This window comes from Apus apus, chromosome 1 (assembly GCF_020740795.1).
Source record: "Apus apus isolate bApuApu2 chromosome 1, bApuApu2.pri.cur, whole genome shotgun sequence".
Taxonomy (NCBI): domain Eukaryota; kingdom Metazoa; phylum Chordata; class Aves; order Apodiformes; family Apodidae; genus Apus; species Apus apus.
In genome coordinates this window covers 164,981,828-165,008,914 of record NC_067282.1, presented here as the reverse complement: position 1 = coordinate 165,008,914, position 27,087 = coordinate 164,981,828, and the positions used below count along the sequence as shown (strand labels likewise).

The 27,087-nt window shown below is 38.0% G+C and overlaps 1 protein-coding gene across 2 annotated transcripts in view; it reads right to left on the bottom strand.

The window, feature by feature from the left end:
- The window catches only part of PAWR (pro-apoptotic WT1 regulator), a 78,524-nt gene that overhangs the window by 23,867 nt on the left and 27,570 nt on the right, over positions 1–27,087 (bottom strand). For both annotated transcript variants that reach the window (XM_051644187.1, XM_051644189.1), the window contains exon 3: positions 13,510–13,638. In XM_051644187.1, coding sequence (XP_051500147.1) covers positions 13,510–13,638 — 129 coding nt within the window. The remainder of the gene's footprint in view (positions 1–13,509; positions 13,639–27,087) is intronic.

The window sequence follows — 27,087 nt, the reverse complement described above, 5'->3', positions numbered from 1 at the left end:
GCATGTATTAATGGTGACAGGGTGTGAACTAAGAGAAAATAAATAACCAAGGAAAAAGCTCCTTCATCTCATTCACCACAGCCTAACACACACACCTGCTGCACAAGAGAAAGACTGTAAGGGCAGAAAAGGCAGCTGAGAACTACTAATGAAATAATTTACTGCCAACGAAATTTCTGTCAGTAAGCAACCTTGCCAGTTCCCCTCTCCACTCCTGGCTCATCTTGGTATTTCATCTGGCCAATACACATTTTACATAAACAAGCTGGTCATCAAGCTTTAAATAAATAGAGTTGTCTGTGTTTACAAGTGTCTGACAAAGATTTCCAGATGTTAAACCAACCGTACCATTACAAATTTCCTAGTTAAAATGCATTAACATTGTTTTTAAACATGTACAAACTCTGGAGTCAACTGGACTATGAAAACAGTTCACTGGAATCCCATGAAAGACTGAAAGACCACTTGAAAGTTTTGCAAACAATTACAGCAAATTGCCTGCGTCAGGCTGCTAGGGTACCCTGCTATATATACTGGTATGTAGAATATGCACAGCTTTAGAATTTGACTATAAACTAGTGAAAACTATGACGACATAATGATATTCCTGGAACATGCAAGATTAAATTTTGACTGAAATTAGGCCATCAAAACAACTTAGTTTTTCATGTGCAATCCAAATATGGGCTTCCTACAGTTTCCTACACATTTTTCAGGTTGTGAGCAGCTAAAATTTTGCTGCATGGAGGAAGGAAGTCTACTGCTGGGGTTTCTTGTCTTTTTACATATCTAGGAACAGGTAGATTCTATCTCCATACAGCCATTCAAGTTAACTCCCATCTCCTTCATGAGCTACATCTTGATTAACTACATGTACTTTCTTCCTACATTCAGCACAACTTTACATTGTCACTTCTACACATTTTCTGCAATGCAGACAGTTTCATTCAGATATTGCAGTGAGATACCATCTGAATGCTTGACAACTGAAAGGCAATTTGGTCCTAATATAAATTGCAAAAAACTGCAGTTGTGAAAAGTAGGAGAAAGATTAAATACACCTCTCCCCCTTCCCATCGAAACTCCCCAAAAGCAAGCGCTTCTCAGGAGCAAGAGCCATGGAGATACCATTTACCTTCCATTCCCAATTCTACACCATTTGAGAATTTCTAGACATGTTTTTCATGGAAGGCAACACAAGTCCAACTTTGATTGGAAATGCTCTCACCATTTGGAGGGAAAAAATTCCACTCGTTATTTCCATAGAAACCATTATTTCCAGAAGCATTCTTTCAAGAAGCTTAAAGCAGCAATTATGTAACTCAACTACTTGTGTAGCTGTGCACTTTCTACATCTCTACTTGAAAAGAAGGCCTATATGAACAAAACTATGCCAGGTTCCCTCACCTCCCCTTATCCTCCTAGCCGCCAAGATTTTACGTCTACTTCCAAAGTTCATTATGTTTTATTTTTTCCTGGTGTGGATTTCCTCGAAATGACCTTAAACACTCTAAACTCACCCAATAAATCTCTTTTATAAGCAGTCATTCTAAAAATGAGCTTTTATTTCTAGAACTGTTAAGAAAGCATGAAGTTATCACCACCTATTAATCAGCTACAAAATAAACTGAAACAGGAACCCAGTAAGATTAAACAAAACAAAACAAAAAGGTAACTCACTGTTCTTAAATAGTCTGACAAAATTTTTTGTATTTTGATCTGCCTTTGTTTTGTACTCTGTCAAGTTGGAACCAAAACATTTTAAATGAGCCTTGTTTAATTTACATCCATCTGATATTTTTAAAACACGCCATAATGAGTAACATGTAACAGAATAAAACTCTGAGCAGGAAAACAACATTCCTATATTCTAGAGATTAAAATTCAATTGCCAAAAATATTGTGATATTGTGGCACCCAGATACATAATTCCAGACCAGTAATACAGAACATCGTCTTCTGTGTGAGACAGTTGATACAGACAAACAAGACCTAAAAAAATATACGACAGGGAAAAAGGAAGATATAGTTCTTTACCTGTGCTAAAGAGAGGAAATTTAAGGTTAACAGCACCTCTGGTCACGTATTTGATAAATACTGGCTGATCGATTCAGGTAGGCATTTATAAAATCATAGAATGGTTTGGCTTGGAAGGGTTCTTAAAGATCATCTAGTTCCAACCCTTCTGCATGGGCAGGGCCACAAACACGTCCCACTAGCTCAGGTTGCTCAAAGTCCTGTCCAAGCTGGCCTTAAACACTTCCAGGGATGGGGCTTCCACAACTTCCCTAGGCAACCTATGCCAGTGTCTCACCACCCTCACACAAAATAATTTATTCCTAATGTCTAATCTAAATCTACCCTCTTTCAGTTTTAAACTGTTACACCTCATTCTATCACTCCGTGCCCTTGTAAAAAGTCCCTCCCCAGCTTTCTCGTAGCCCCCTTCACATACTGGAAGGCTGCTGTGAGGTCTCCCTATAGCCTTCTATTCTCCAGGATGAACAACCCCAACTCTCTAAAAAAAAACTGTCTTCATAGGAGAGGTACTCCAGCCCTCTGATCATCTTTGTGGCCCTCCTCTGGACTGGCTCCAACAGCTCTATGTTCTTCTTATGTTGGGGCTCCAGAACTGGACACAGTACTCAAGGTGGGGTCTCATGAGAATGGAATAGAGGAGGAGAAAGTGAAAAGGCAATGGCATTACAGTCTAGACAAGGATGATGCTTTCTTTAGGAAGGAAGCCATAAGAAAAAATACAAAGGTCACTTCAATAAGTAAATTAATCTGTTAGAGCATTGAGAGAGCACAGAGAGTAGGGGGATAGAGAGAGAGAATGTACACCAACAGAAGATCCAAAGAGAAGACACCTTTCCAGATCTAGAGTAACCTAAAAATAAATTAGGACTGTGGATGAATGATGTCCTAGGTGAAAACACTTTGTTCTCTTTTCCTGACAAAGCCTCAATGAAGTACTGCTCATCCAGTATGCACATGCACAGAGCCTGTTGACAAGCTGGCTTTGCTTTTGTAGAAATCAGGAGCACTGAAGATGACCATGCAAAGAATGTGGCTTCCCCAAAATCTCCCAGAGTCCAAGGGTACTTATGAGCTGTGGCTCAGTACTGGCCTTGTCTGGCTGTGCAGCGCGACTCAAAGATGGTCACGCACACGCAGCCTCCCTGGGCCCTGTGGCCACAGGCACAGCCCCTTCTGAGCCCAGGCAGTGGGAAGCATGGTTCAAAGCACTCAAGTGCCTCAAAGAAGAACCAGCCAAGTCGCAGTGTTGGCAGCCACCATCAAGTCTGCCACACAGATACTCCTGCTGTCCTGACCTTCTGAAATATATTTTCACCATGTTCCCTGAAATATTCTATAGTATACTCCTCATCTCTCTTTATCAATTACCTGTCCAATTGTGAAGAAAAAAATAAACTGTATTGGTACACCAGTTACTTAATTGTGGTGCAATTTTAGGTCAGACTTATTTCATAACATATCATTATCATTTTAAAATCTTAACATAAAGATTTTTATCTGCTCTTACATAATTCTATAGCTGCAAATGTATGACTCTTTCTATTAAGAAAAACTCACAAGAGTATGTAGGTTCCACATCGTTCTTTGCCTAAAAAGTAACATGACCTAAATCTAATACCTAACTTTCAGTATTGTTTCTTGGCTGATAAGGTTTACAAACCTATTTGTATTTTTATACAAACAACTGGAGGATTTTAAGTTTACTAATTCTTATAGCTCACTTGTATCTCTTAAACAGCTTTAAAATAGAGGTTAATAACATAGAATGGTTAAGGTTGGAAGAGACCTCATATTCACATCACATTCACTTCTATATAAGTATTTTTATGTATCTTCCCCTGGTAGATTATACCATCTTGCGTCATGTAGATTGACAAACACAGTCATGTGATTTAAGTAAATCTGTACTATATCTACAATGTCCTAGAGGTTTCAAAATGATTACATGTAGCTTTTTAAGCAAAATAAACCAATTTACTAATTACAGATTAAAATGCTCAGAAAAGGACATACCACCATGATAGAAAATGAGAGAAATGCAGTGAAAATTTTTATTCCACCTAGTGATCAGCCAGTGTAGTGGGCTAAAACCCCAGGAGTGGGGGAAAAGGGTTAAAAAAAAAAACCAAGAACTAAAGAAAAAAAAAAAAAACAACACCAAAACTCGAAACAGACTGGAAAAACAGACTTTAGCCAGGGAAAGTTAAGTGCTTCTGTTCACTTACTTAAGTGAACCTTAACATTATTTTTTACAGCCTCATCTACTATCTTTAATTAATATGTAATTAATAAGGACTTCAAACAAGAACTAACACAGACAGGCTAAAATACCTGGGTGCGAGTGATAGGTATTTTTCCTGTGAAGCCAAAGAAATTATGACTCATCTCACTGTTTACACAGAGCCAGGAGGCCACAGAGAAACACTACAAGAATGTCTAGGGAATCAAATCAGACGTCTAACAGGAAGGTAAGTATCCCCAGTTCTTATCTATGAAGAAATATATTGGGGACATCAGGTGAAAGGAAAAAATTAAAGCAATACTTGAAGGTAAATCGAGTAACTCCCAGGGAAGTCAAGTGTCATCAAGAAAAAAAACAGTTCCCAAAAATAAGAAAACCAGAAATACTGACTAAAATACACGAACAGAGCTTTTTCTTTATTTATTATTTTCCATTTCTACCCAATGTTCAACACCAAAGAGCCAGAACAAAAGCTCAGGACAAGCATGCACTCAGAACAAAAGCTAGGAAGGAGCTGATTAGATCAGGCTGACAAAGCCTGACTAGATCTCAGGTGACTCACTGACAGAGCAGAGCTGGAAAAATTATCATAAAAACAGTTATTATATCCAACACAAGACCTTCACGGATCAGTGTGGTTTGCACACTATGTACTAGAAACAGAACTAGTTGTAAAACCAGCTTCTTCAGTGGAACCAGTTTAAAACGATGAACCATCCTGCTCACCTCTACTACATGCTGGTTCCAAGAAAAGATAGAGGCTCTTGTCAGTTAGTTTATCAGAACGGGCCTAATAGCTCCTACCTAAAAAAAAGGAAATGGAGGTAGACAGGTCAGAGACGGACCAAAGCCAAGTGACACAGAATTGCCATGTCCATACTCCAAAGCCGTGGAGTACAGACTCTCCTCCACGTCTCATGTGTTGACCCCAGGTAATAATAATATGTGGGTTCTCCCCCAGCTAAGAGCATCTGAAATAATGTGAAGGCTGAATTGCACCCCAGAGCAATGTTTTCACTGCCTGAAAACTAGGTCTGTATTGCACACCCCAGCATGTTGATTAAGGGCATGCAGCTGTTTCTGAGCTAGCAAAGGCTAGTAAGGTCCTACTAGCCCTAGACAACAAGACAAACCTGGTGCTGCAATGGTTATATTACCTAATAGGAACACTCCCTGGTATGATACAGGAGAGCACTAGGTAGCATGAACCAAAACTGTGCCAGAAAACCTTGCTAATAATTAAGCCACAGGCTCTATCAGCAGTGCAGTGGTTGAGCTCACACCCAGGTCTTGCTCTTTTCAGCAGTACAAACACAGTCAGACTGTCTCCACCAAACAACTCTGAATTCCGGATACCTACTCCGTCCTAAGTTATCACATTAATTACACTACAAGGATGTAGAGAAGTAGGCTCCTCCTCCATCCTCACACCAGCATGGAACTGGAATATGCTGAAAAGCACATCTGAGTAACTACCATGTTATTCTCTAACATAGTATGAATGACACAAACATACGATCGATGTTATAAAAATGTTTTGACAGCTATTTCTGTGTCCATTTCTGCAGAGCTGCAGAAGCTTTGTTCATCTTTCTGCAACAGTAAGTTTTCTGCCCTCTCCACCTTGCACAAACACATTCAGTTGCGACCTCTTTGGTTCATGCAGATTCTTGCAGAATAGCATCCTCTTCCTCTATGCACACACTTCAAGTACTTAAAACCTCATTATCTAGGCTTCAGACCACTTCCTGGCATCAAAACAGTATAAAGTATATTTCTCTCTCTAAAATAAAATAACAGAAAAATGCACTAATCAGGAGTATTGCTGCATCTTACAGAAACTTTTGGACGTCAGTCAGGCTGTGTCATTTATTTGTACAGGCAGATATATTAGGAAGTCCTTCCTTTTTCGATAAACGTGTATTTACCAGAGGACTTTTCTTCCCACTGAAATCTCAGCTACAGTGTATCATTATACTCCATGGGATCACATCTTTCACCAAGAAATTTTAAGAGAAGACTGGGAGGAGATACCCACTTAGACATCCTGATTTTTGACAGCTGAACAGAATTTCCACATTGACTCTTTCAGGAAGAAAACAATCTTCTTAAATCATTGTTGGGTTAGCTGAGTTAAAAAGTTATGCCAGTCCAAAAAAGAAAGCACTTTGGAAAGAAAATTAATTCCTTCACATGAGGCCCCTGCTGACTATCAAAACATAGCTGGGAATGTGAGAAACTGCTTCCTAGTCCTTCTGGCCATATAAAAGCTCCAAACCAGTGTAACACCAGGTAATGCACCAACTTATGCAACTGTGGAGTATGGCTTCATGAACTCAACAGTAAAAGAAACAAACACTGCAACAATGAAACAGAAGTCTGCTCATACAGGCTGAGTACATAGCAGCAAGATCTGTAGGTAAGAAAAAAATAAGAGAAGTAAACAAATGAAAAACAAAAAAATCTTAATGGAAGGATCACAACTGAACTTGAGATACTACAAGAAAGAAATCATAGTGTACTTGCTTTGTTTCCCTCTTGGTCTGCATAAGAATACAAGAAGTACCCAAAGAGCACAAAGAGCACACAAAGAGTACCCTGCTCACAAAGAGCAGGCTGGGATGAAACTCCTGCACCACGAAGCTAAACATGAGAGAGAAGCCTCCATATGCCCTTCTCTTTACAGATTCCAGCTTGAGTCGGTTATAGCTGTTATGCACATCCTGTGATAAACAGCTGTACATGTGCACAGACACATAAAACCAACTGTTCAATTATAAGAGACCTCATGGGTACAGTTAACTTTATTTACTGGGGGTGAAATGCATTCTTGAAACAAACTTTTAAGCTTAAACCAGTTATCCACTAAATTAAACTTTACTGAACATAGACGTTAAAAGTGTTCATCATTTTATATTTCTTTCTAAGGAAAGCAAAATTTGCTTATCAAGGTTAATAAAATTGATGCTGACAATCATCAGGCACGAACACTCACAATCACTTCCACAAACAACCTGAAAAATTTCTCTTTTTTATCAGTTGTTATGAAGAGAAATGTTTATAACCATGTATTAGTATTTCTCTACAGGAGCAGAAGTCAGATGACTCAAAGTAGGGATGCCCAACCTCCAAGCCTCAAGGCTACATGTTGCCAGCCAAAACAGCTTCATCTGGCTCGTAGCCAGCTTAGAGCCACCAGCTTTCCCTTCCCCAGCACATCAGTGACTGCGGGTTCCCAGCTTCCTGATTCCTTGGGGGCAAAGGGGACAATTCCACTTGTAAGCACTTTCCGAAAGCAGCGGAATTAGATAGTGCACGTGCAGTACAGCTGAATCAGATTTGCTGAGCACGTGCAGATCCTTTGGGAACATAAAACCCAGTGAACATGCAGGGATCAGTAGCAATATACATAAGCACGCATATACTAAATTTGCTCACACAAGAAGAGGGAGGATTTTGGCAGAGAAACCTATGCTACTACAACAAGGTCTACTACATAGCCCATTCAGTTGAGAAATCCAGACTCCACTGTTTCTATTAAAAAACACACACACAAAATTTAACTAGAAACTAACAATCTCACTTCTGCAATACAATCCACTCGGCATCTTTAAAGCCTCCAGTTATACAGGACAAGACAACCATGCAACATTATTACTCCTAAATTCAAAGAAGTTACCTCGCAGATTAATTTAAAAGTTACTACATGAGGTGGGGTTTTTTGTAGTCTTCAATAACACAGACAAGAAGCTTTTAGAGAAAATTAAGACTGCAAAGTCAGCCAGTTCAGCACAGGTCAGAGTATTATTGACTTACACAACTTTCATTCAAATTCTTCCTACTACATGCATGATGATACTGCCCTTCCTGACATCATCACACAATGTATTTTTCCACAAGTTCTTTAACATAGGGCACACTGAAGTGTTCTCAATGAGCAGTGTTTGGTATTTTGCATTTGCTTGCTTTTTATAATGTGGCCACCATGCTTTATTTATTGCCATTGACATGCTCAAACTGCTCTGAACACATGCCCATATTGCTAGAAACTATTTGAGTGGATCAAACATGATCAAGAGAGGACAATAATAAAGAGCAGCATTCCCTTCTTAGAGTTGGATACTCTAAATCATTCTCATTTATATGAATTGTTACCTTTCACTTGAAGGATTCAGAGTATTTATTTCACAAAGACTGAACCTCTTCATCTAAGTGACTGAGAGCCTCCTCTTTTCCTGTTCACAGGCACAAAAATCGGTGTCTCATGCTCTATCTAATTTATGTTATTCTCACATGCTTAGTTCAAGTTTGCCAGGGACAGGAAAGGACTCAGCCCATCTAATTTTAGACGCCTACATCTGATCTACTGAGACACCCCTTTTGTCATCAGTGAGGAGAAAAACATGAATCTAGAAAACAGTAAATCCCACCCTCCTGCCAATGTCAAAAATAACTCTAAAGATCTCAAATTCCTTGTTGTTTCGTGGTGCTTTTGCCAATACCTATTCACTGAACAAGTCCACTCTCTTACACTTAAATGTCAAACTGATCACAGATCATGACATTTTCTGCAGTGTGCTCACACAGTGCACAGCACAACTGGCACTCACAAACACATTTGAAATACAATGTGAGCAGAAAGGAACCAAAGATAACATGAAGCAAAGGATTTCAAACTCTTTCCAAGGTATGGAGAACAATGGCTCTGTGTGACTATGGCATTATTTCCAGCCATGATTTCCAGTTGTGATTTGGAGGGTTTATGGGATGGAGGACCTATGCATGTGTCTCCCACTGCGAGGCTTTACATTGACTTTGGATTAACCTTCCCGATTTGCTGTCCAATTTTCCAATACCATCACAAAATAATACAGACACCACAACATGCTATCACTTATATAATGACACAGATGTTACGTTAACCCTACTGTCACAGATTACACCAAGAAGGGCATACATTTGTGCACCTGATCTCTTAAAATATAAAAAATCCCCCTGAATTCCAGGAGGCACGTGACCATGGTATCAGCACCACCAGCATGTCTTGATGCAAAATTTAAGCCCTTGCATATGGTGGGTTTTAGTGGTTGGGGGGGGGTTTGAGCACTAGCACAATAGTAGCATTTTTCCATGTTCTGGAACTCAGCAAGTCTCTTAAAAGACTTTTAAAAAGTAATCAATAAACTAACTGTTTTTCCAGCCAAATGCAGCAGGTTTTTTCATTCACGTTATCTTTATATTGTGTATGTACTAACACTTTCCTCAGTTTTGAAAAGAGGATAAATTAATTATCCTGAACATTACATCATTTCTGTCCAACTGCAAAAAAGACGTTATCAACTAGTTTTGCACTATTTTTAATTTTACCATCTCTGGTAAGTAAGCATGAAACTTATACAATTGCCAGATTTCACTGATCCCTAGTTAAGGTAGTATTTTTAGTAACATTAAAGTAAACTTTAACACTATTTGTCCTTAGCACCACAAATTTTTAGCTAATTTGTAAGAGTTCTAAGCTTCATTACATACAACTTGTCACTCTCAGACTGACTCCCTGTACAGATCATTAGTAGTCCACAGCACTGTGACTCACAAGCTGAGAACGACTGAACTGAAGCATTAAAAATAGGAGAAAAATCAAGCAAGTCAGAGCCAGATGTAACATTTGCATTTGGGAGTGGATTAAGTGTTGATTCACTTGGTGAGGTGTGGCTTTCCACACTATCTTTTGGTTAAGTAACAGTTCTGATTGTAATTGTTTTCCAATGTTTTAATGTTGATGGATTTATCATCCGCATTTCCAACATAAAATAATTGAGAAACAGATTTCAGGGAAATCATTCTGCTTCAGGGAAATTGCTCTCAGGTCTGATAAATTTTTAGATCTATTCTTTAAAACATCTCATATCTCTGTGCTTTGGATCAAGGAGATCAAATTCAGTCAGTGTTTTCAGAAACTGTACATTTTGCCCATGAGAAGAAGAGCAACTTCTGACAATGTTAAAATACAATTTTAAGAGCAGGTTAAGGATTGGAAACAAAATATTATTCAGCAACATATTTGTCCATCATATGTGAAGTCAACATTAACTGTCTTATTTCCCATGTAAAGGTCACAGTAGTTCATATTTAAAAATTTCATAAAATGGTAACAGAATGAACAAGTTAGTGAACATGTCTGTAACTAGAGAAATTTATTTATTCTCCATAGTAGATAACTAGAATAAATATTGCTCAATGGCAACTAGAATCGCCCGAATTCTTAAATCTAAAACAAACTACTTTTAAGAACAGAATTAGGCTTAACTGTTGCACAGAGGAGAAACAAAAGAAAATTAAGTCATCAAAGCTAAAATAACACTGCTGTCAAATTCTGTTCAAATTGGGCAATTTCTAAGTCTTCTCATAAAAAGCAAGTTGATATAGTAATAAACTGATTACATCTTAGTAGCTACAACTTTCTAAGAATCCATCTATTCTGTACATGTGCCATCCTGGGTGCCTGCCAGATGTGAGGACTGGTACTCTCTTCAGCATTGTCAGTGACAGGACACCCCTGCTGTGCCCTGTCAACAAAGCAGCAGTGCCTGTTTGAATACAGAGGTGACAAACTTGGAACCATGTAGGATACAATTAATACAGACAGTCTGGTAAAGAGAAACTGAGATTGCTGCTCAAGAAGAACAGAAAACATGGATGGAAAAACAGAGGCATGGGAATATAGCCAAAGCATTATGTAATGATACCACTAGGGGAAATGAAGACTGACAATTTTTGGAATATTTGTTGAAAAAAGGAAAGCAGAGTGAACACAATATGAAAGAGTCTAACAAACAACTTGGAAAAAGTATAAAAACTTTTCAGAATGAGGAATCCTGCCAAAGAATCTGCAAGGACAATAGATCAAGTTTTAAGAGGCATATTCAGAGATGGTTTCTCTGTGAAAATACTTTTGTTGGTGTTCACCATGGAATAGCATCCATCAGAGTACTTCATGGAGGACTCAAAGAGTGTTTCAGACAGAGGCAGTGCTAGGACTTAAAAACAAATTAACAAAACGAAAAAAAAGACCAAAAAAACCCTAATTGCCAGAATGAGAAGGCATTTATTCCTTGAGCTTTGAAGGAACTACCAATGTTACTGAAAAATATAACAGCTAAACTATTCAAGATCATACATATAATCCCTCACTTAATACTGCCCAAGTACCATAATCACTATCTTCAAGCAAATTCTAGAGTAGAAGAGGAATTACAGACCAGTAAGCTTGATATTTATACTGAATAAAATGGTGCTAGTACTTCTGAAACAATTAAGGAATAAGTGAGTAAATATGATATAATGTGGAAGAGCTACCAGGACATTTGTAGAATAGTTACAACTTCATGAATTTAATACAGCTTTTTAAGTGAGGAAATGTCCAGAACAGAAAGTTGGTTGACACCTCATTCCCCAAAGCCTCTTAAATAAATAAAGCCACACTGAAATAAGAGCTAATGTCCTTCCATGAATAAATCACTGGTAAAAAGACAAGAAATAATGGTAGGACTTGATGGTCAGCTCTTGCAGTGGATGGAGTACCCAAAAGTTCCATGGGAACCTGTTCAGGGACCTGTACTTTTCAATATATTTGGGAAGCAGATTTCCACACATGCTACTCTGAACAGAAAAGATGAGGGCCAACTGTGAAAACATGCAGGACTTCTCTACTGGGAGTGGCTGGGAGGTGAAACAAATGAAATTTAGTGTACAAAAGAAGAAAGTGAGTCAAAAAAGTAAACATGCTTCTAAACATACATGTGTATCCACCTCTGTGGATAGCTGGCCATTATCACTCACAGATAACCTAAAAATTTTAAGGTATATACACACAACAAAAAAGTAAACTTAGTGCTAGGCTGCAGACAAATGGGCAGACTATAAGAAACTGTCAGGTAAGAAACACAGAACACAAAAAAACCCACCATCAAACCACTCTACAATTGCATTCTGTACTGAACTCTTCAGTTCTGTTTCCTGATCCCAAATGTAATACAGTTCAAAATGGAAAAAGTACATAATGTTACTGAATATCTCATGGAAAGGAACAACTAAATAAAACAGAATTCTTCAGCCTAGAGAAGAGACAGATGAGAGGGGCTGTGCTCTCTCTGCAGCACTCAGTCACATGAAAAGGAGGGAGTTGTTTCCCATGTCTTCCACTGGGATACCTCAGTGAAATCACAGGGAAACAAACAGCAAATGACAGGTTCAACTTAAAAAAAGAAGACTGCTCTTCACATCACAGGTCATTAAGCTGTAGACTTCTTTCCTGTAGGTTCTTCTGAATGTTAAACGCATCCATGAGCATATGAAAGAATGGGCAACATTTTAGAAGGAACGTGCATCCAGACCCACTAAATTCAGTGATGCCCTATGTGGTTCAGAATATCCCACTGGTGGTTGAGAACTATCAGTATGGGCTTGCTCTATGTATTTTTCTCATTTGTATGTGCTATTGCCTCTGCTAGAGGCAAGAGGCAGAGCTAGATAGATTCAGCATGTACAGCTGGATTTGCAAATGCTGTTCAGTTAACAGAAGAGAAGGAGAAAGAAGACTGGCTAAAGAAACTAAGGGCATGAAAGGGAAGAGACAGAACATGTGCCACAGGTTGTACAGTACTCAGATGAGGTGTATAGGGAATAACTGGCAAGGTTTTGACAGGGAGAGGGCTGTAGGACCTGTGGGACTGCAACCAGGGAACAAAAAATAGGGAGAAGAGGTTTCACATAGTGAAGGGAGTCTTCCCTAAGCATGTGTGCATGTATCAATACCAGATCAGCAATTAGAAGTCTGTTAACTGACAATAAATTAAACCAGGAAATTAGGTCCTGATTTTAAAAGGTTACCTCCAACTAACTGAATTTTCTAAAACTAGAAGTATTTTTCACTTGAATCTCCAGGCTTCTCTTCCTCTTATCAAATGCGTGTTCAGTGGACATCAATACCTTTACCTTCAATGTCCCCACAGGAACTTGGGATTCTCTGCTCTAAAACTGGAGTCAGTAGCGTTGAGTTTTGGGGGATGGAACCTCATACTCTGTTTTTAGTGATGTGACAACTCCTGAATTTCATGTTTGTTTCTATATAGGGTATAATCTACTGTTAAATAGAAGCACAAAGAAGATGACAGTATGACCTTAAAAACCCAGTAAAATATCAAAACAAGCAAGTGTTCAGATCCTACCTGTAGTAAGTACGAGCCAGGGGTCTCTGCGCTGGAACTCTCATTTTGTATTGTATTCTGTTGGGTAATAGCATCCTCCTTCTTTCGCTCCTTCTGTCCTGCTTCATCATCATCATATTCATCAAGGCTCTAAGACCAAAAATAGTCAGTTACAAGAAAGTTTTTGTATGTAAGGGAAAAAAAAAAAGCCCTAGGCAACATTGTCTAAATTCAGTTTCTCCAGCTGTCAGCAGGAGTGTGGATTTTACCTGAGGTCCCTACTCTTTAAATGATTTGACAATCCCATTTGTCATAAGCAATAATTTCACCTCTACATACAAGATTTTGAGGAAGCACAGAAAAGGAAAAAAAAGAATAAACTGTGCTCCACACTCAATAGGTTATCTCTTTTGACACATTTGCTGAGACTGATGTGTCAGTCTGAATCACCCACCTTAATTCTGCTCTCCTTGTTCTAGGTATTAAAATTTTTTCAATTGAAAATCAGTCAATTTTAGATTAGATGGACAATTGTTAATTATTAACAATTTACACTAGCATGTAATATTTTGGTTCCTCATCACAAATGTTTCATATTAAATTTACTGAAATACCTGATTAAAAAGGATTATGTTTCTAAAGCACTGACTGCTGACAAGTGAGAGTAAAATAATTTTAAAAATAAAATAAATTAAAAAAATTAGTAACACCACCTCTGTCCTAGCTCAAAGCCATGCTGAGGTCAGGGTAGAAATGTGAGGACTCAATCAGCTTTGGACTATGTCAGCTATGTCTACATAGGTCTATTAGTTTATTGTGTACAAATTTACATAAAGAAAAAAAACACAATCTGTGTTTAGAAGACCAACTTAAGAGACATGAAGCTCCAAAAGACAATGACCATCACATCACAGGCAGCACTCTCCATTAAAACAAGAGGTGAGACCTAGTTATAAAAAACAAGGGAAACAACTACTCTAAGATATCAGAAAAAGCTTCGAGGTGAATGTGCAACAGCTTGAGAAACAGAACAGGACTACAAGAAAACAAAGATGAATGTAAATTACTTCAATGGAAGTTTTTAATGCACAAACCCCAAAATCCCTATTCTGAGGCTAAGACACCAATGATCTCTGACATCACCTTATCCAAAGGACCCAAAACTAGTCAAAAGCATACAATGACAATGCTGTAATGTAGTAGTTTTTTAAAGGAAAACCAATGTTATTTACCAACTGAAAATCACAGTAACATATTAAAAAAAATAGCTTTGGCTGCTCCAAAGCAAACACTACACTGACAGAAGTGCTTAATGGCAGAATCTTAATGCAATTTTCCCAATCTACTTCCAACCAATATTTTAATGCAATTGATGTAGACCCGTCTGTCACTAAGAAAAGGCATTCAAAAAATACTAAAGTTGAATCATTATACTATTCAAAAACACCTTCAGTAAGTGGTCTTTTAAAATCAAATAACTACAAATGGAAAAAAAACATTTAATTTGGTTATCTCAGGTCCGTTTTTAAGAGTTTAAAAAGCATTGTCACAGTAGATTCTAGGAAGTGATCTTTAAATCAACATCTACCTTTTACAAACTGTAAAGCTTAAACATTTTTGTAGCATAAACTTTAGTCTGTATCCTAATTTATCTTGTTATCTTAATAATCCATTGTGAAGTGACAAAATAAGAAATAATGAGCCAGTAATACAACAAGAAATTGAGTGATCTTCAGGTCTTACAAAACATTTTGTTCAGAAAGAACTATGAGGCTCACAGGTCTCACATAAATTAAGACTAATGTCATGCAGATGAAGAATGATACTTAGTTAGAAAAACAGGAAAACTTCCTTCCAGCCTCCAAGCTGTTAATGTAAGACAATGAAGATCCCAGATAAACTCAAAGGAAAGAGATAGTTTGGCAAGAGTTTGGAAGAGCAGCCCCTAGTAAGTGCAGGAGAAAACCAGTTGAGGACAGGAGAGACCACCTTCACACACCTCAAAAACCACTGCATTTTCAAGGAACATTCTTTAAGGAGAAGCATAAAGCTCAAATTACAATACTGTAGGTAAATTTTAAAAAAAGTCTTAGAAGCAACTAGGTAGACAAGTGCTTCTTTCTTTACAAATTCTCTCCTTTTTCAGAGACATGCTTCTCACAAGCTTTCCAGAGACCATCAGCATTCCACAGAAATATTTTTCTCTGACTGCAATTACATCTGCGAGGAAGAATGTTCTCTCAACAAAAGAGCACCTGCTACTAACTATTCTCTTAGCAGTTCTGGACATGAACAAAATGTCATCATCTGGTAGCAAATTTCCAGCCACAAAATTTCAAACTAGGCTTTTTCATTTAGGATTTACCAGCAATGTCCATTCCCACCATTTTCCCTTCTTCTTAGGAAGGTCCAAGATCACAAAAGACAGCTAATCGATACCTTCAAAAGGTATTTAACCCCCTAAAATAATTCATACTTCCAAAGTTAAAGACTTTCTTCCCAAGCATGGAACACTTTATGTAAGCCTAATTTGGAGCATACAACCTGCTTTGAAGGCTACTGAGGCTTGCTCCTGGTTCCAGTTCCCTTCACTGGAGCAGGCCTCAAGCCAGCTGGGGCCAACACAAGTTTGAGTGGCAAGAACGACAGAAGCAGCAGGTTGTTTCTTAGTTGTTACAGGTAAGGTAGAAGAGTCATGAACCAGTTGATCCTCACTATTTGCAGCCGATGTGGCACATTTGGCTAAGTCTGCCAATGCCTTCCTGTCCTAAAGCAGATTACTAATCACTGCCAAGGACCTCCTGTGGTTTCCCAAATACAAAGGTTATGTTCTGCTTCCAAACATACAAACTTGCACGTACGCATAAACTAATTTAAACAACGTCCATGAGCACAAGTCAACATGATAATAAAAATAACTACATAATTTTAACATCTTACTGCTTTTTACTAAAGTTGTTGTTTTTTTCAGTAATCATTAGCCTTAATAATCAAAAAGCATTTTTTGACTCACAATGAAATAAGCTTTCTTCTGCAAAATACATTCAATATTCTGCTTATGCACTTCTCCATCAATTCAGATTGCCAACTAATGTTATTTATATACCAAGCAAAGTTTTAGAGTAATAAAAATCAATAAAAGCCAAGCTTTAGTTGACAGATTAATTATTACTGAAAAATTTAAAATGTTGTTGCACACTTAAAAAACATTTTTGTTCAAACTTCCCTGCAGCTGAAACTGCCTCACCCCACAGGACATTTCAATCAGATGGATTACAGCATTGCACACATTGCAGGCTTCTCTCAAATACTCCACTTTGCTTTAAAAACTAGTTTCACATTGCTAAAAAAGACATGGATGCAGTAATTACTTTATCTGTCAACACAGCAGAGAAATGGACTTGTAACCACCGAGGTGTCATTCTGGCCCATTCTATAATTCTCTCTGTCCATTCCCTTCCTCCTGTTGTTGTTGTTTTTTATTTTGCTGCTAGGCACATACCATTTCAGATTCTTATTTTACATTAAAATCATCTGAGTTTTTGTACAGCAGATATTCAATGTGACATTCCCACATCTGATCTTAATATAAGGAATCCACAGAAATTCTTTAGGTTTTCTAGCATTTCAGTAAATGTTTGAAGCTGTAGTATAAACATTTTTCTGTAAAGCTCTAGTATGGAAAATACAAGGAGAATAAGATGCTTTCAAAAGAATCAGACTGATGAAGGAAACAGCCACAAAGACATCCCCACGTTCCAGTGCACCACCAGCCTGTGGTTTAAGGACACATTGTACAAAGCACATTTCTAACGATTCCCTGGGTTTCTTGCCATAAACATTAGTGCATTGCTAAGAACAACTAAAAATTGGGGAGAGATTGTCTTTTCCATGAAAACAAGCGATATTCCTGCATGCAAAACACTGGTTTCTGAGGGCACACGAACTGCTCTTAGCACAAGAAACGGTGCCGAGTCAAAATGTCACTATCCCCCTTCCTGCAGTAACTTGCTGTTGCCTTGCAGCTCTGATGGCTGAGCACGTACCTCAGATCTTCCCAGTTCACTTCATGAAAGGTCAGTCAGGTTAGTTTCAGCAGTTTTAATTAGCTCAGTTGATTTTGCCAGATGCAAGCCCATTTGAACTATTTATTTCACAGAACTCCAGGGATGGTTGTGCTACATCAGCTTTTTGAAAATGATGAACACTTGAAATAACATATTTAACCAGGACAGCAAGATACGCAAGCAGATACATACTCTCAGTAAAGCCCTGTGTTCAACTTCACATTGGGTAATAAGCAGAATCTCTACAACACAAGCACCTTGACTTTTTTTCTTTTTCTACCATCTTCACCACGCTAAGAGTCTACAACAGGAAGCAAATACAGGCTTCTTCCCAGTTGCCTCAAAACAACTTGGAACAATTTTTAAAAAAACAGCCAACAAACAAACAAACAAAAAAAAATCAATTTTACCACAGGAACATTTCCCATGTTCAGTAAAATTTCTAAGTGCACTATCAGCTTCATAACAAGATGCTGGAAAATTGCCAAGCTTTCCTAAAACCTTTCAAAGCAGAAATATAACACAAGATCTTGTCTTGTCTTGTATTGGTTTTAATTCTGAAAAAAATGTAACCAGACAATTAACTAAAACAAGAGACATTTTTGGAATCAGCATTATTTTTCCTTCAGCTGATCACTCAGAAAAGCCTGTAAAAGACAACTGTTTTACATATAATTTTTTAATGAACACTCTTATTACTGCAGCATGAAGAACCAAATGCTTCCTCTCTTTATCATGTAGAACTCTGATACTTGTTAAATGCCATGTTCCTGCCTGTGCACGGGATCAAACCTTTCTGTCATCACCTCCCAAAATACACAGGAAAAACAAGGAAAAATCCCCAGTGGCAATGACTATTACCTTTCCCCTTCAGAAGTACTATTTTAAATAACATGCTTTAATCACACATTTATTACAATGTCCAGAGTACCCAAAACATTTAAGTAAAATGGGTTTACAATAATAAAATATTTTACTAGAACAACAGTTTAATTGAAAAAAAATCATCTTTTTCACTAGGCAAGCCTTACAACATGTTTAGCTTGCCTAATTGCTTTTCTTTACAAGTTGAAAACCATCCTCACAGAGATGAAAAGACTTAGTGTTATTCATAAGAACTATCTAAAACCTATGAACAGTTTTACCCAGTAAAAGATTTACCTTTTTAAAGAATGTTTGTTTTACCTTAGTTTTCACATTAAGAGAGTCCAAAAAAGGATACTGAACTCCATCACCTTATCTGAATTATCTTAGTGCACTTCTAGAAGTCTACATATCCAAATGGAGCAGTCCAGTATCAACAATTAGTATGACAACAGGCATGGATTTTTAACCCAAAAAAAGAGTAAATGCAGGAATCTTTGGTATCCAAGATCAAAAGAGACCCGAATGCAGCAATGGATCAGTAACCAGCAGGTGGGCCAGAGCACAGCTGACTACAGCCACAGGATGCACAAGATCCTTGACCGCAATGCCAACAAAGCAATCCAAAAAGATGAGCATCACTTAGAGGTCAATGAGATGCACAAAACACACAGCATGCACGACTGTAAGTCACATTTACGTTTTGTTTGAACACCATCATTTTCTCACCCATAATGAGAAATCACAAGTGCCCACTTTGTATACTCAATTATATTCCAGAGCAAATACAATTTGCAGTCTTCAAATCCACTTAAAAATGTCTCAAAAGAAAAAAAAAATCCCAACATATTTGTCTGTATTAGAGCAAAATTAAGTATTTTGAATTCTTTTAAAGCTTTAAGTAAAACATACACTACATCAGCACCAGAATGTCAATTATCCCTCATTACAATAACAAAAAAGCAGCTATGTTTGCAGTTTGTTATTCAGCAAAATACACTGTTTGGCCACCACTGTCTTCAAACATGCCACAAGAATGAGTTCAAAAGTCAAATGTTTAACTTGAACTAATCGCCAAAAAATCCTGTATCACAAGGCTTGTCAAGAATGATTGGTGGAAATGCTCAATTTAACCACTTAGTGCATAACATTAATATTACAGTCACAGAGTAAAATGCCAGGGATACAAGAGAAACTGCAAAAGACAAGCTACCTAGCATAATTAGAGTCCTTCTAGAAAAGAACAAAACCTAATAAAAAATATGGATTGGCAAGCTATCAGAATTAAGCACCAAACTATTGAATACTACACTCAAAGTTAGTATTCTAGAGTCTTATCTGATTGATTACTATCCAAGAAGAGAAGTACCAGACAGCAGAACTGATGACTGTTCCACAGAGAGATTATACAAATATAGAAACAACTAATCCAAAAAGATGTACCACTGCCTTGCTCTTAAAAAGAAAAATAAAAACCAACAACAAGTTAAGGTGCTAAGAAAAAATCAGTCAAATCACCTTGTTGGTATGATGGGCAGTTTCAGTCCCATGTGACTTCCAGAACTACAGGGCCCAGACTTCAGATATAGCACAGCTCTATATACTAGAAGAGTGAAACAATTAATCTTTTTGAAATTTTGCACACTGCACTTCTTACATCTATGCTCTAATCAAGTTTTGCTAATGACAACATGTCTTTTCCATCCTCTGCTGATGGTTTACATCTGGTATAGCATTAATTCTGTACAAAGAAATAACTAATAGCACTGATGATAAAGATCTAAAAGTTACAGAAATGTTCTCAAAAATCACACACATTAAAAAAAAATTATAATTTTGCTCCAAAGTGGAGTCAGTCACCAAACCCATCTCCTTAGCCTCTGAATTCATGTTCTAAAATGATGCATCCTACTTAACAGGCAAACCAGTGGCTGAGCAGAAGTAACCGCGTGAAACAAAGTTTGTCTGTTTCAGCCAGGAGGCAAAAAAGAGGATTGTTGAGGATATCTGCACTGTTCACAGAATAAATATTTCTCAGTTTGCATCATGCCATACATATTAGAAAACAACATTCCCAGACTGCAAGGACAGGAAAGAGAACTCATCCCGGATGTACAGAAAACAAGCTATAGTTTACCGACTTGATGCTCACCTATACTACTTTTCCTATAAAACTTGCTCCTGCATGAGGTATGATTCTGGGAAACACTGATATTCAAGAGCATGTAAACTATTTAACATGGGAGCCATTCACCCACCAGGAACACCGGGAGACCAAAAGCCACACAAAGAATAGTTAGATAATGAAATCAAAATGCCTTTGACCACCATTTTAAGTTAATTGCCATGTACTTCTGCCAAAACAAAGCAAATAGAAACAGTGCTCCAAAAGAGAAAAAAATATGTATTGTCATGTAGATAAAGACCATACAGATTGAGTACCTTTCTCTTTAAAGCCAGAACAACAGTGACAGCAAATAACCTTGGAGAAGAATAGAACACTTTCTTTTAATGTGACCAGGTAATATAGAAGGCATCTAATTCCTGTCTTCTTCCCTAGTACATATACAGTACTTTGAAAAAGAAATAAAGATGAGATCAGTTTTTGAGGAATGTTCTGAAAGGAGGTTAATCTGTGTACTGTATTTCTAACTATATTATCCTCTGAAGCATGCAGTTTGTAACAATTTATATTGTCTCAATATCAAGTTGCATTTAAAACTTCTTTGTTTTGTTGTGGGTTTTTTTTTTAAATGCAATACAGTGCCTTCATATGTTTCTGCTCTCTTGCTTAACAGGCTAATTGTCATTTTACTTTTTCTACGCTGCTGAATCTCATTCAGTGTTTACACACAGTGGGTGTGGGATTGGTCAAACTAAACAAAGCCAAAGAGGCTACTGACAATCAAGTGAGCACAGACAAGCCACAACAATAGACTCAGAACCAATTCAAAGGGAAGAATAAAACTTTATCACACTGCTTTTTGAGAGTTGGACTGCATTTCTCATTTGGGAGCAAGACCTTCTGAATCTGTAGACAACAGCTTTTCTGCTCTCCCAGCTGTTTCTTTTGAATCCTAACATAAATAGCTGTTCCAACCAGGCAGATAAGGACCCTACACTCAGCCATGTGGCAGAAAAGGAGAGGAAACTCTGAAAAAGCACCTTAAACTGGATTGGCACACATCTGGATAAGAACTGTTGAATTGTACTTTCAAGGCAGTAAGTGAGCACTTTTGAAGCCTTCAGCACTGATGCAGGCAAACAAAGCACATCTGTAGTACTGAAGCCTGCTAGGACAGCAATAGCTAGATAAGATCAAGAAGTTTAAAGTGGCTGCTGCCGTAAATATTGTAACTATTTCCTGAGAGAAGATCTTAAAGTGGCTGCTGCCGTGAATATTGTAATTATTTCCTGGGAGAAGACTTTATACCTAGAAATTAATCTGTGACAATGCTGTGTAGCTGTTTTCCAGCCTACGAATTCTGAGATCACTCACTCTTTAGCTCAGCATTTGGAAGGAAGACCTCTTCCTCAGGGACTCTGTTCAAACATTTGAATTTATTTTTTTTTAGTAAGTGCTTGTATCAATGTCCAAGACTCCCATTGGATATCCATTTCAAGTACTCAATGCAATCCCACATCCTAACAGCATGACAGTCTTCTTTTACCAGGATCTGTACACCTGCTTCTTATGGAAACTGCTCAGAAATCACAGCTCTTTTTGTGCTCAGTTTTTTGAAGTCACTAGTGATGTGGGGGTGAGGGAAGGTGGTGATGGTGTATTCCAGACAGTAATAAATAATATTTAATTATAGATTAGTATCTGTAAGATAAGAAAGTTGCACAAGTGTGCATTTTTTGTTTTGTTTTTTTTTTTTAATTCAAGTTTGCTAGGAGTGAAAGATGCAGATTAGCTGTCACAGTAATTCAAGAGCTAGACAAAGCAGGCAGTTACCCTTCCACCTGAGCAGTCAGCGCTGCATAAAGCCCTGAACCAGCTCAGCAGGTGTCTGGCTCTTCCCATTCAAAGGCTCCGGAGGTACTGAGGGAACTACAGTATTGACTTAGGTGAAAGCGTGAGAGACCAAAAGTGCTGTGGGAAAGGATCTTTAATAAGAACATGTAGCTGATGCCTGGTGAAAGGGAGCTAACTCAAGTAAACTGAGAATACAGCAGCAAAAATAAGCAACCAAAGGACACATCTGTTTCTATCAGTCTGAGAAGCAAAATTGCATGTTGTACATTTTTGTGGTCTTTCTGTCACTGTCTGAGTGATATGCCTCATTTCCCCTGTAGCACTTGGGTACCCAAGATTTTCACATTTTGATTACCAGGTCTAAGAAAGAACTGGAAACACTCCATTCCCAGAAGGCAAGGAAAACTAGCATTTCAGGATGGGAGCATGCAGATAGACAAGACTTTGCCACTCAAGAGCATTTCATGTGCATTGCACAAAACAGCAGCAGGTTCAAGTACCTTAGTACAGCTGTAGCATTTGCATATGTTGACCTCAGAACAGAGAAGAACATGCATAGACACAAAACCAAATCAATCTAGGTGTGAGGAAATGTAGCATAGGATTGTAATGGGAGGAATGAGTCAGGTCACAAAGTTGATTCAAAACAACTGTGCTCATTGAGACCTTACAGTGCTGTAATTCATTGCATAAGAGAATGATGGTATTTCTACAGCAAATCAAACCAGAATAAAGCTGGAATAAATAAAGCAGGGAACATGCTGGATAAATAAAAGCTTGTATTTGCAAGTGCTGAAAAAGTCTGCACAAACCCTGGCGATTTTCCATTAGTGTTTTTTTAATTGTTGTGCAACTGATACAGTTTTTGAGATTTTTTTAACTATAGGGTTACTTGCATACAATATAGCATAAGTATCTTGGTCAGGACTACAGCAACTAAGAAGATCTTTGAATGTCAACAGATCTACCTTTTCAGGTAGCTCAAGTAAATCATTAAGTTTTCAGCCTGTAAGACATTTATCTTGATTCATAACATCAAGTATAACATGCATTTCTCAACTGTAAAATAGGAATACAGGGTCAAGTCCTCTTTTCTGAAGTACTCAGAAATCTACCCACCGAATATGCTCTGCAAACTTTGTTAGCTGCTGGATCTGCTCTGTGCTCCAGTCCCAAGGCACTGGCAAGGGTCTCCCTTGCTGAGGTACAGAATAAAAGGGCTATGACACTCCATCCCCCCGCACCCCCCTCCCCCCATTTTCTATTGAGTGTAAAGAGAGTTGAGGCTAAGGTTAAGACTGATACACTAATTAACATGCATCATCTTCTCCAGGGTAACTCTTCACATGCATTGTTTTCTGTAGACCAAACTGTGGTAAACGCAAGGTAATTCAAGCTTTACCATCCCCCAGTGAAAGGAAGGTAAACAATTTTACATATCCTGTAGGTACCACAGGGTAGAAGCATTCACACCGTTACCATGGAGCAGCCCTGAGCCATTCATGTGTTCAACCCAACAGCCTTTCACTGTGACCAAAGAGGACAAGGAGAAGAATTAGTATGAGCAACACTGGAGATGGGATTCAGAGCTCAATTCATCTCGTGCAGTAACAGAATCACAGCTAAATGATACTTTTAACTCAAGCAAACAAATCTGTTTTTAAGAATCTTATTAACAAAATAAACATTCAAAGATGAAATGCATTACTTCGTGTTGTTAAGGGGTATGGGGGGAGAACAATTCAAAACCAAAAAACAACACCACCAAAATAAATCTCTCAGCAGTTGCTACACTTGTACTCCAATACAAGCCAGGGGAATGCAAGTGAGGAAGTATCCAAGCAGGAGTGAGGACTGAAGATTCTGCTGTTCACATTATTAAAACGTGCTTTTAATTTCTCAGACTACAAGCTAAAGCCTGTAATAATGTCACTTGGAAAAGAGAAGGCTGAGTGAGCATCTGAGGGTGAAAAGGAATGTTTTCACAGGCGTAGTTGGTAAATACCACTGGCTCCTGCGGACATTCTTCCTTAAATGGAAATTAACATTGCTTTAGGTTAGAAAAAAACCCTCTCGATCCAATAGAAGAGATAGGCTAGCCATTAACCTTTTAGCACCTGCACTAAAAGATGCAAAAATCAGCAGAATGTTTTATATATATATATATATATATACACACACACAATTTTTTGTTCAATAAATACTTAAAACCCCTCCCTTATCCATAAGTTTAGATCAATAAGGAATCCAAAAGTCTTTCAAACACTATTAAAACAATGTGGAAATAAAAAGTGACTCTGTGTATCTATATCTAAGTGCATGAGGGCATCTTACAATTTAAATAAAGGAAACCACTGCAGATACAATCAGAACTGAACCTTCACCCTAAAGTTGAGCCAAACTTTTATTTGGATGTGAAATTAACTCTGCTTGGCTTTGATTTTATTTTTATTTCCTATTTTTTATTTTCACATGCCCCCCTGCAATTGCTTTTTCCAGCCAAGAAAACAAGACTTCTCCCTCCCCCGAGATTCCTAAGAAATTTCACAACATGATGGACAAGGGCTGAGGCTCCACAACAGCTTAAATCAGGCTGTGTCCATTCAAACTCTCCCTCTTTCCCACTCCTACCCATGGGCATCTATCAGTCCTCTGCATCACCTCCCCTGACCCTGGCAATCCGTGTCTGGCTAGCAGAAACATACCTCTGTATACAGTGAATTGTCTTTTGTACACCTTGGTCTGGGTAACAACAGGATCAAATGAGTGCCAGGGTCAGTACCAGCAAGTCAGGTAAAAGCAAGGATCCAAAGCAGCCTGGACATGGAAAAGGTTAAACTCACAAAATTAAAACCTTAGCAATTCAAACAAGAGAAATACTTAACTCCTCATCTAAAAACATATACTAAAGTGGAACATTACTAGTTCTTCTGGGATATAAATAGTCCATCAGTTTTTAAGGGGAAACAAACTATTGACTCAGATTTCAGAGCTCTGACATGTCCAAGGTGCCTTCTTTAACCTGCAGGTTGTATGGGCTACAAAACACTTTGTCCCTTGTAACCTGCACAGCTGCTATTACTCTACGTAGCAACAAGAGGACTACTATGGAGCTGCACAGCTCATCTATCCAACCACTGGAAGTTTCACCACCATGTCACATAACAGCATAGACCTGTGTTATGACTCCTAAGGAGTCCAACATTGGATTAAACAAGCTCCTTCTTACAGGTCAGCTCCACAGGCAGCTGCACCACTGTAACTGTAAGAAAACTACAACATAAATATAAATTAGCAGGATGGAAAGAGAGGACAAGTGGGACTTCTTAACCTGGCATTTCCATTACAAACAGCGTGAACTCAGAAATACCTAGACTGGTCAAACAGCCCAGCCTCATCTGCCAATCCTGGGGCCTGCACTGTCCATTCTTCTGTCCTGGCACAGTGTTCACCTGTACAGGAACTGATCCTGCTAAATCAATTCATCAAAATCCAAAACCTGCCACTTCCCCTACTATAAAACACAGGCATCCACATGCAAAAAAAGGAAGAGCACAATGACAAGAATGCACTGGACCTGGCCTAACCCCATGTGACATTTGTTTCACATCAGCCCCTCTCTTGGCACAAAACCACAAAAATGTCATTAAAATATGTATACCTTGTATACATAGCTTTCCTCACATTAGTACTTTCTCCTGCTAACATATGCAAGTCATTTTAGGGAGAAATATCCACTGAAATCAAGACCACAAAGATCACAACACAGCTATTACACTATGACCTATGTTCTAGGGTTTTGGTATACTCTTGTTCCTGCTTCAGGTAAAATTTTCCACTTTTTAAAAATGTAACTCCTTTTTCTTATAACAATTAGAGCTCCATTCTCACTTCCGTGATTAATTGTTGGGTTTTTTTCACTTCTGACATGGATTTGTAATAAGATAGAACAAAGGTATTGTTAATTAAGATGTGGTAGTTTGTGTTTAGTCTGGCCTAGGTTCTTTCCTGGCTGTGAATCTGAAAATGTGAAACAGCTAGGTTAACATTTGGCTATCTTTATATATAATGGAGTATCTTATTAACTGGAATTGGGATAATAAAGGACTCTGACTCTTTTGTAGCTGCTTTTCAATTTGTGCTTTGTGTTTGAAGACTGCTTTTAAAACATAAAACAGAGAAGGAATATGCAAGTACATCAATGCATTGTCACATCAAACATGCAAAAGACTTTCAGTCATTCACCACTGTAAGAAAGCGGTGAATGAAATGCTGTAAGAAAGGATTTCTTCCGAAGTCCAGTTTACATTATAAACAACTTACAGCAAAAAATCACCTTGAAAACAGAATACATACTGATTCGCTTATGTGTGTCATTGACCCTAGTAACATTTTCCTGGGGGAAAAAACAAAAACAAATAAAAAACCATGACACTTTGATATACAGACAGGACACAGTACCAGTTTTTAACTTACGTTTTTCCCCTCTTGCCCTTATCCAGTTGTCTGCACCACAGTATTAACATCAATTACTACCGGTCTATTGTATCTACTGAAAAAACTGCGATCCGTATCAATTTTCCTTGCTTGTTAGTCAAAATTACTACCTTTCTTACAACCTCTGCCTTCCTATTAACACAAGCTATTCACAGGAAGACCACAATATATTTCTGTAATGAAGGTCTCACA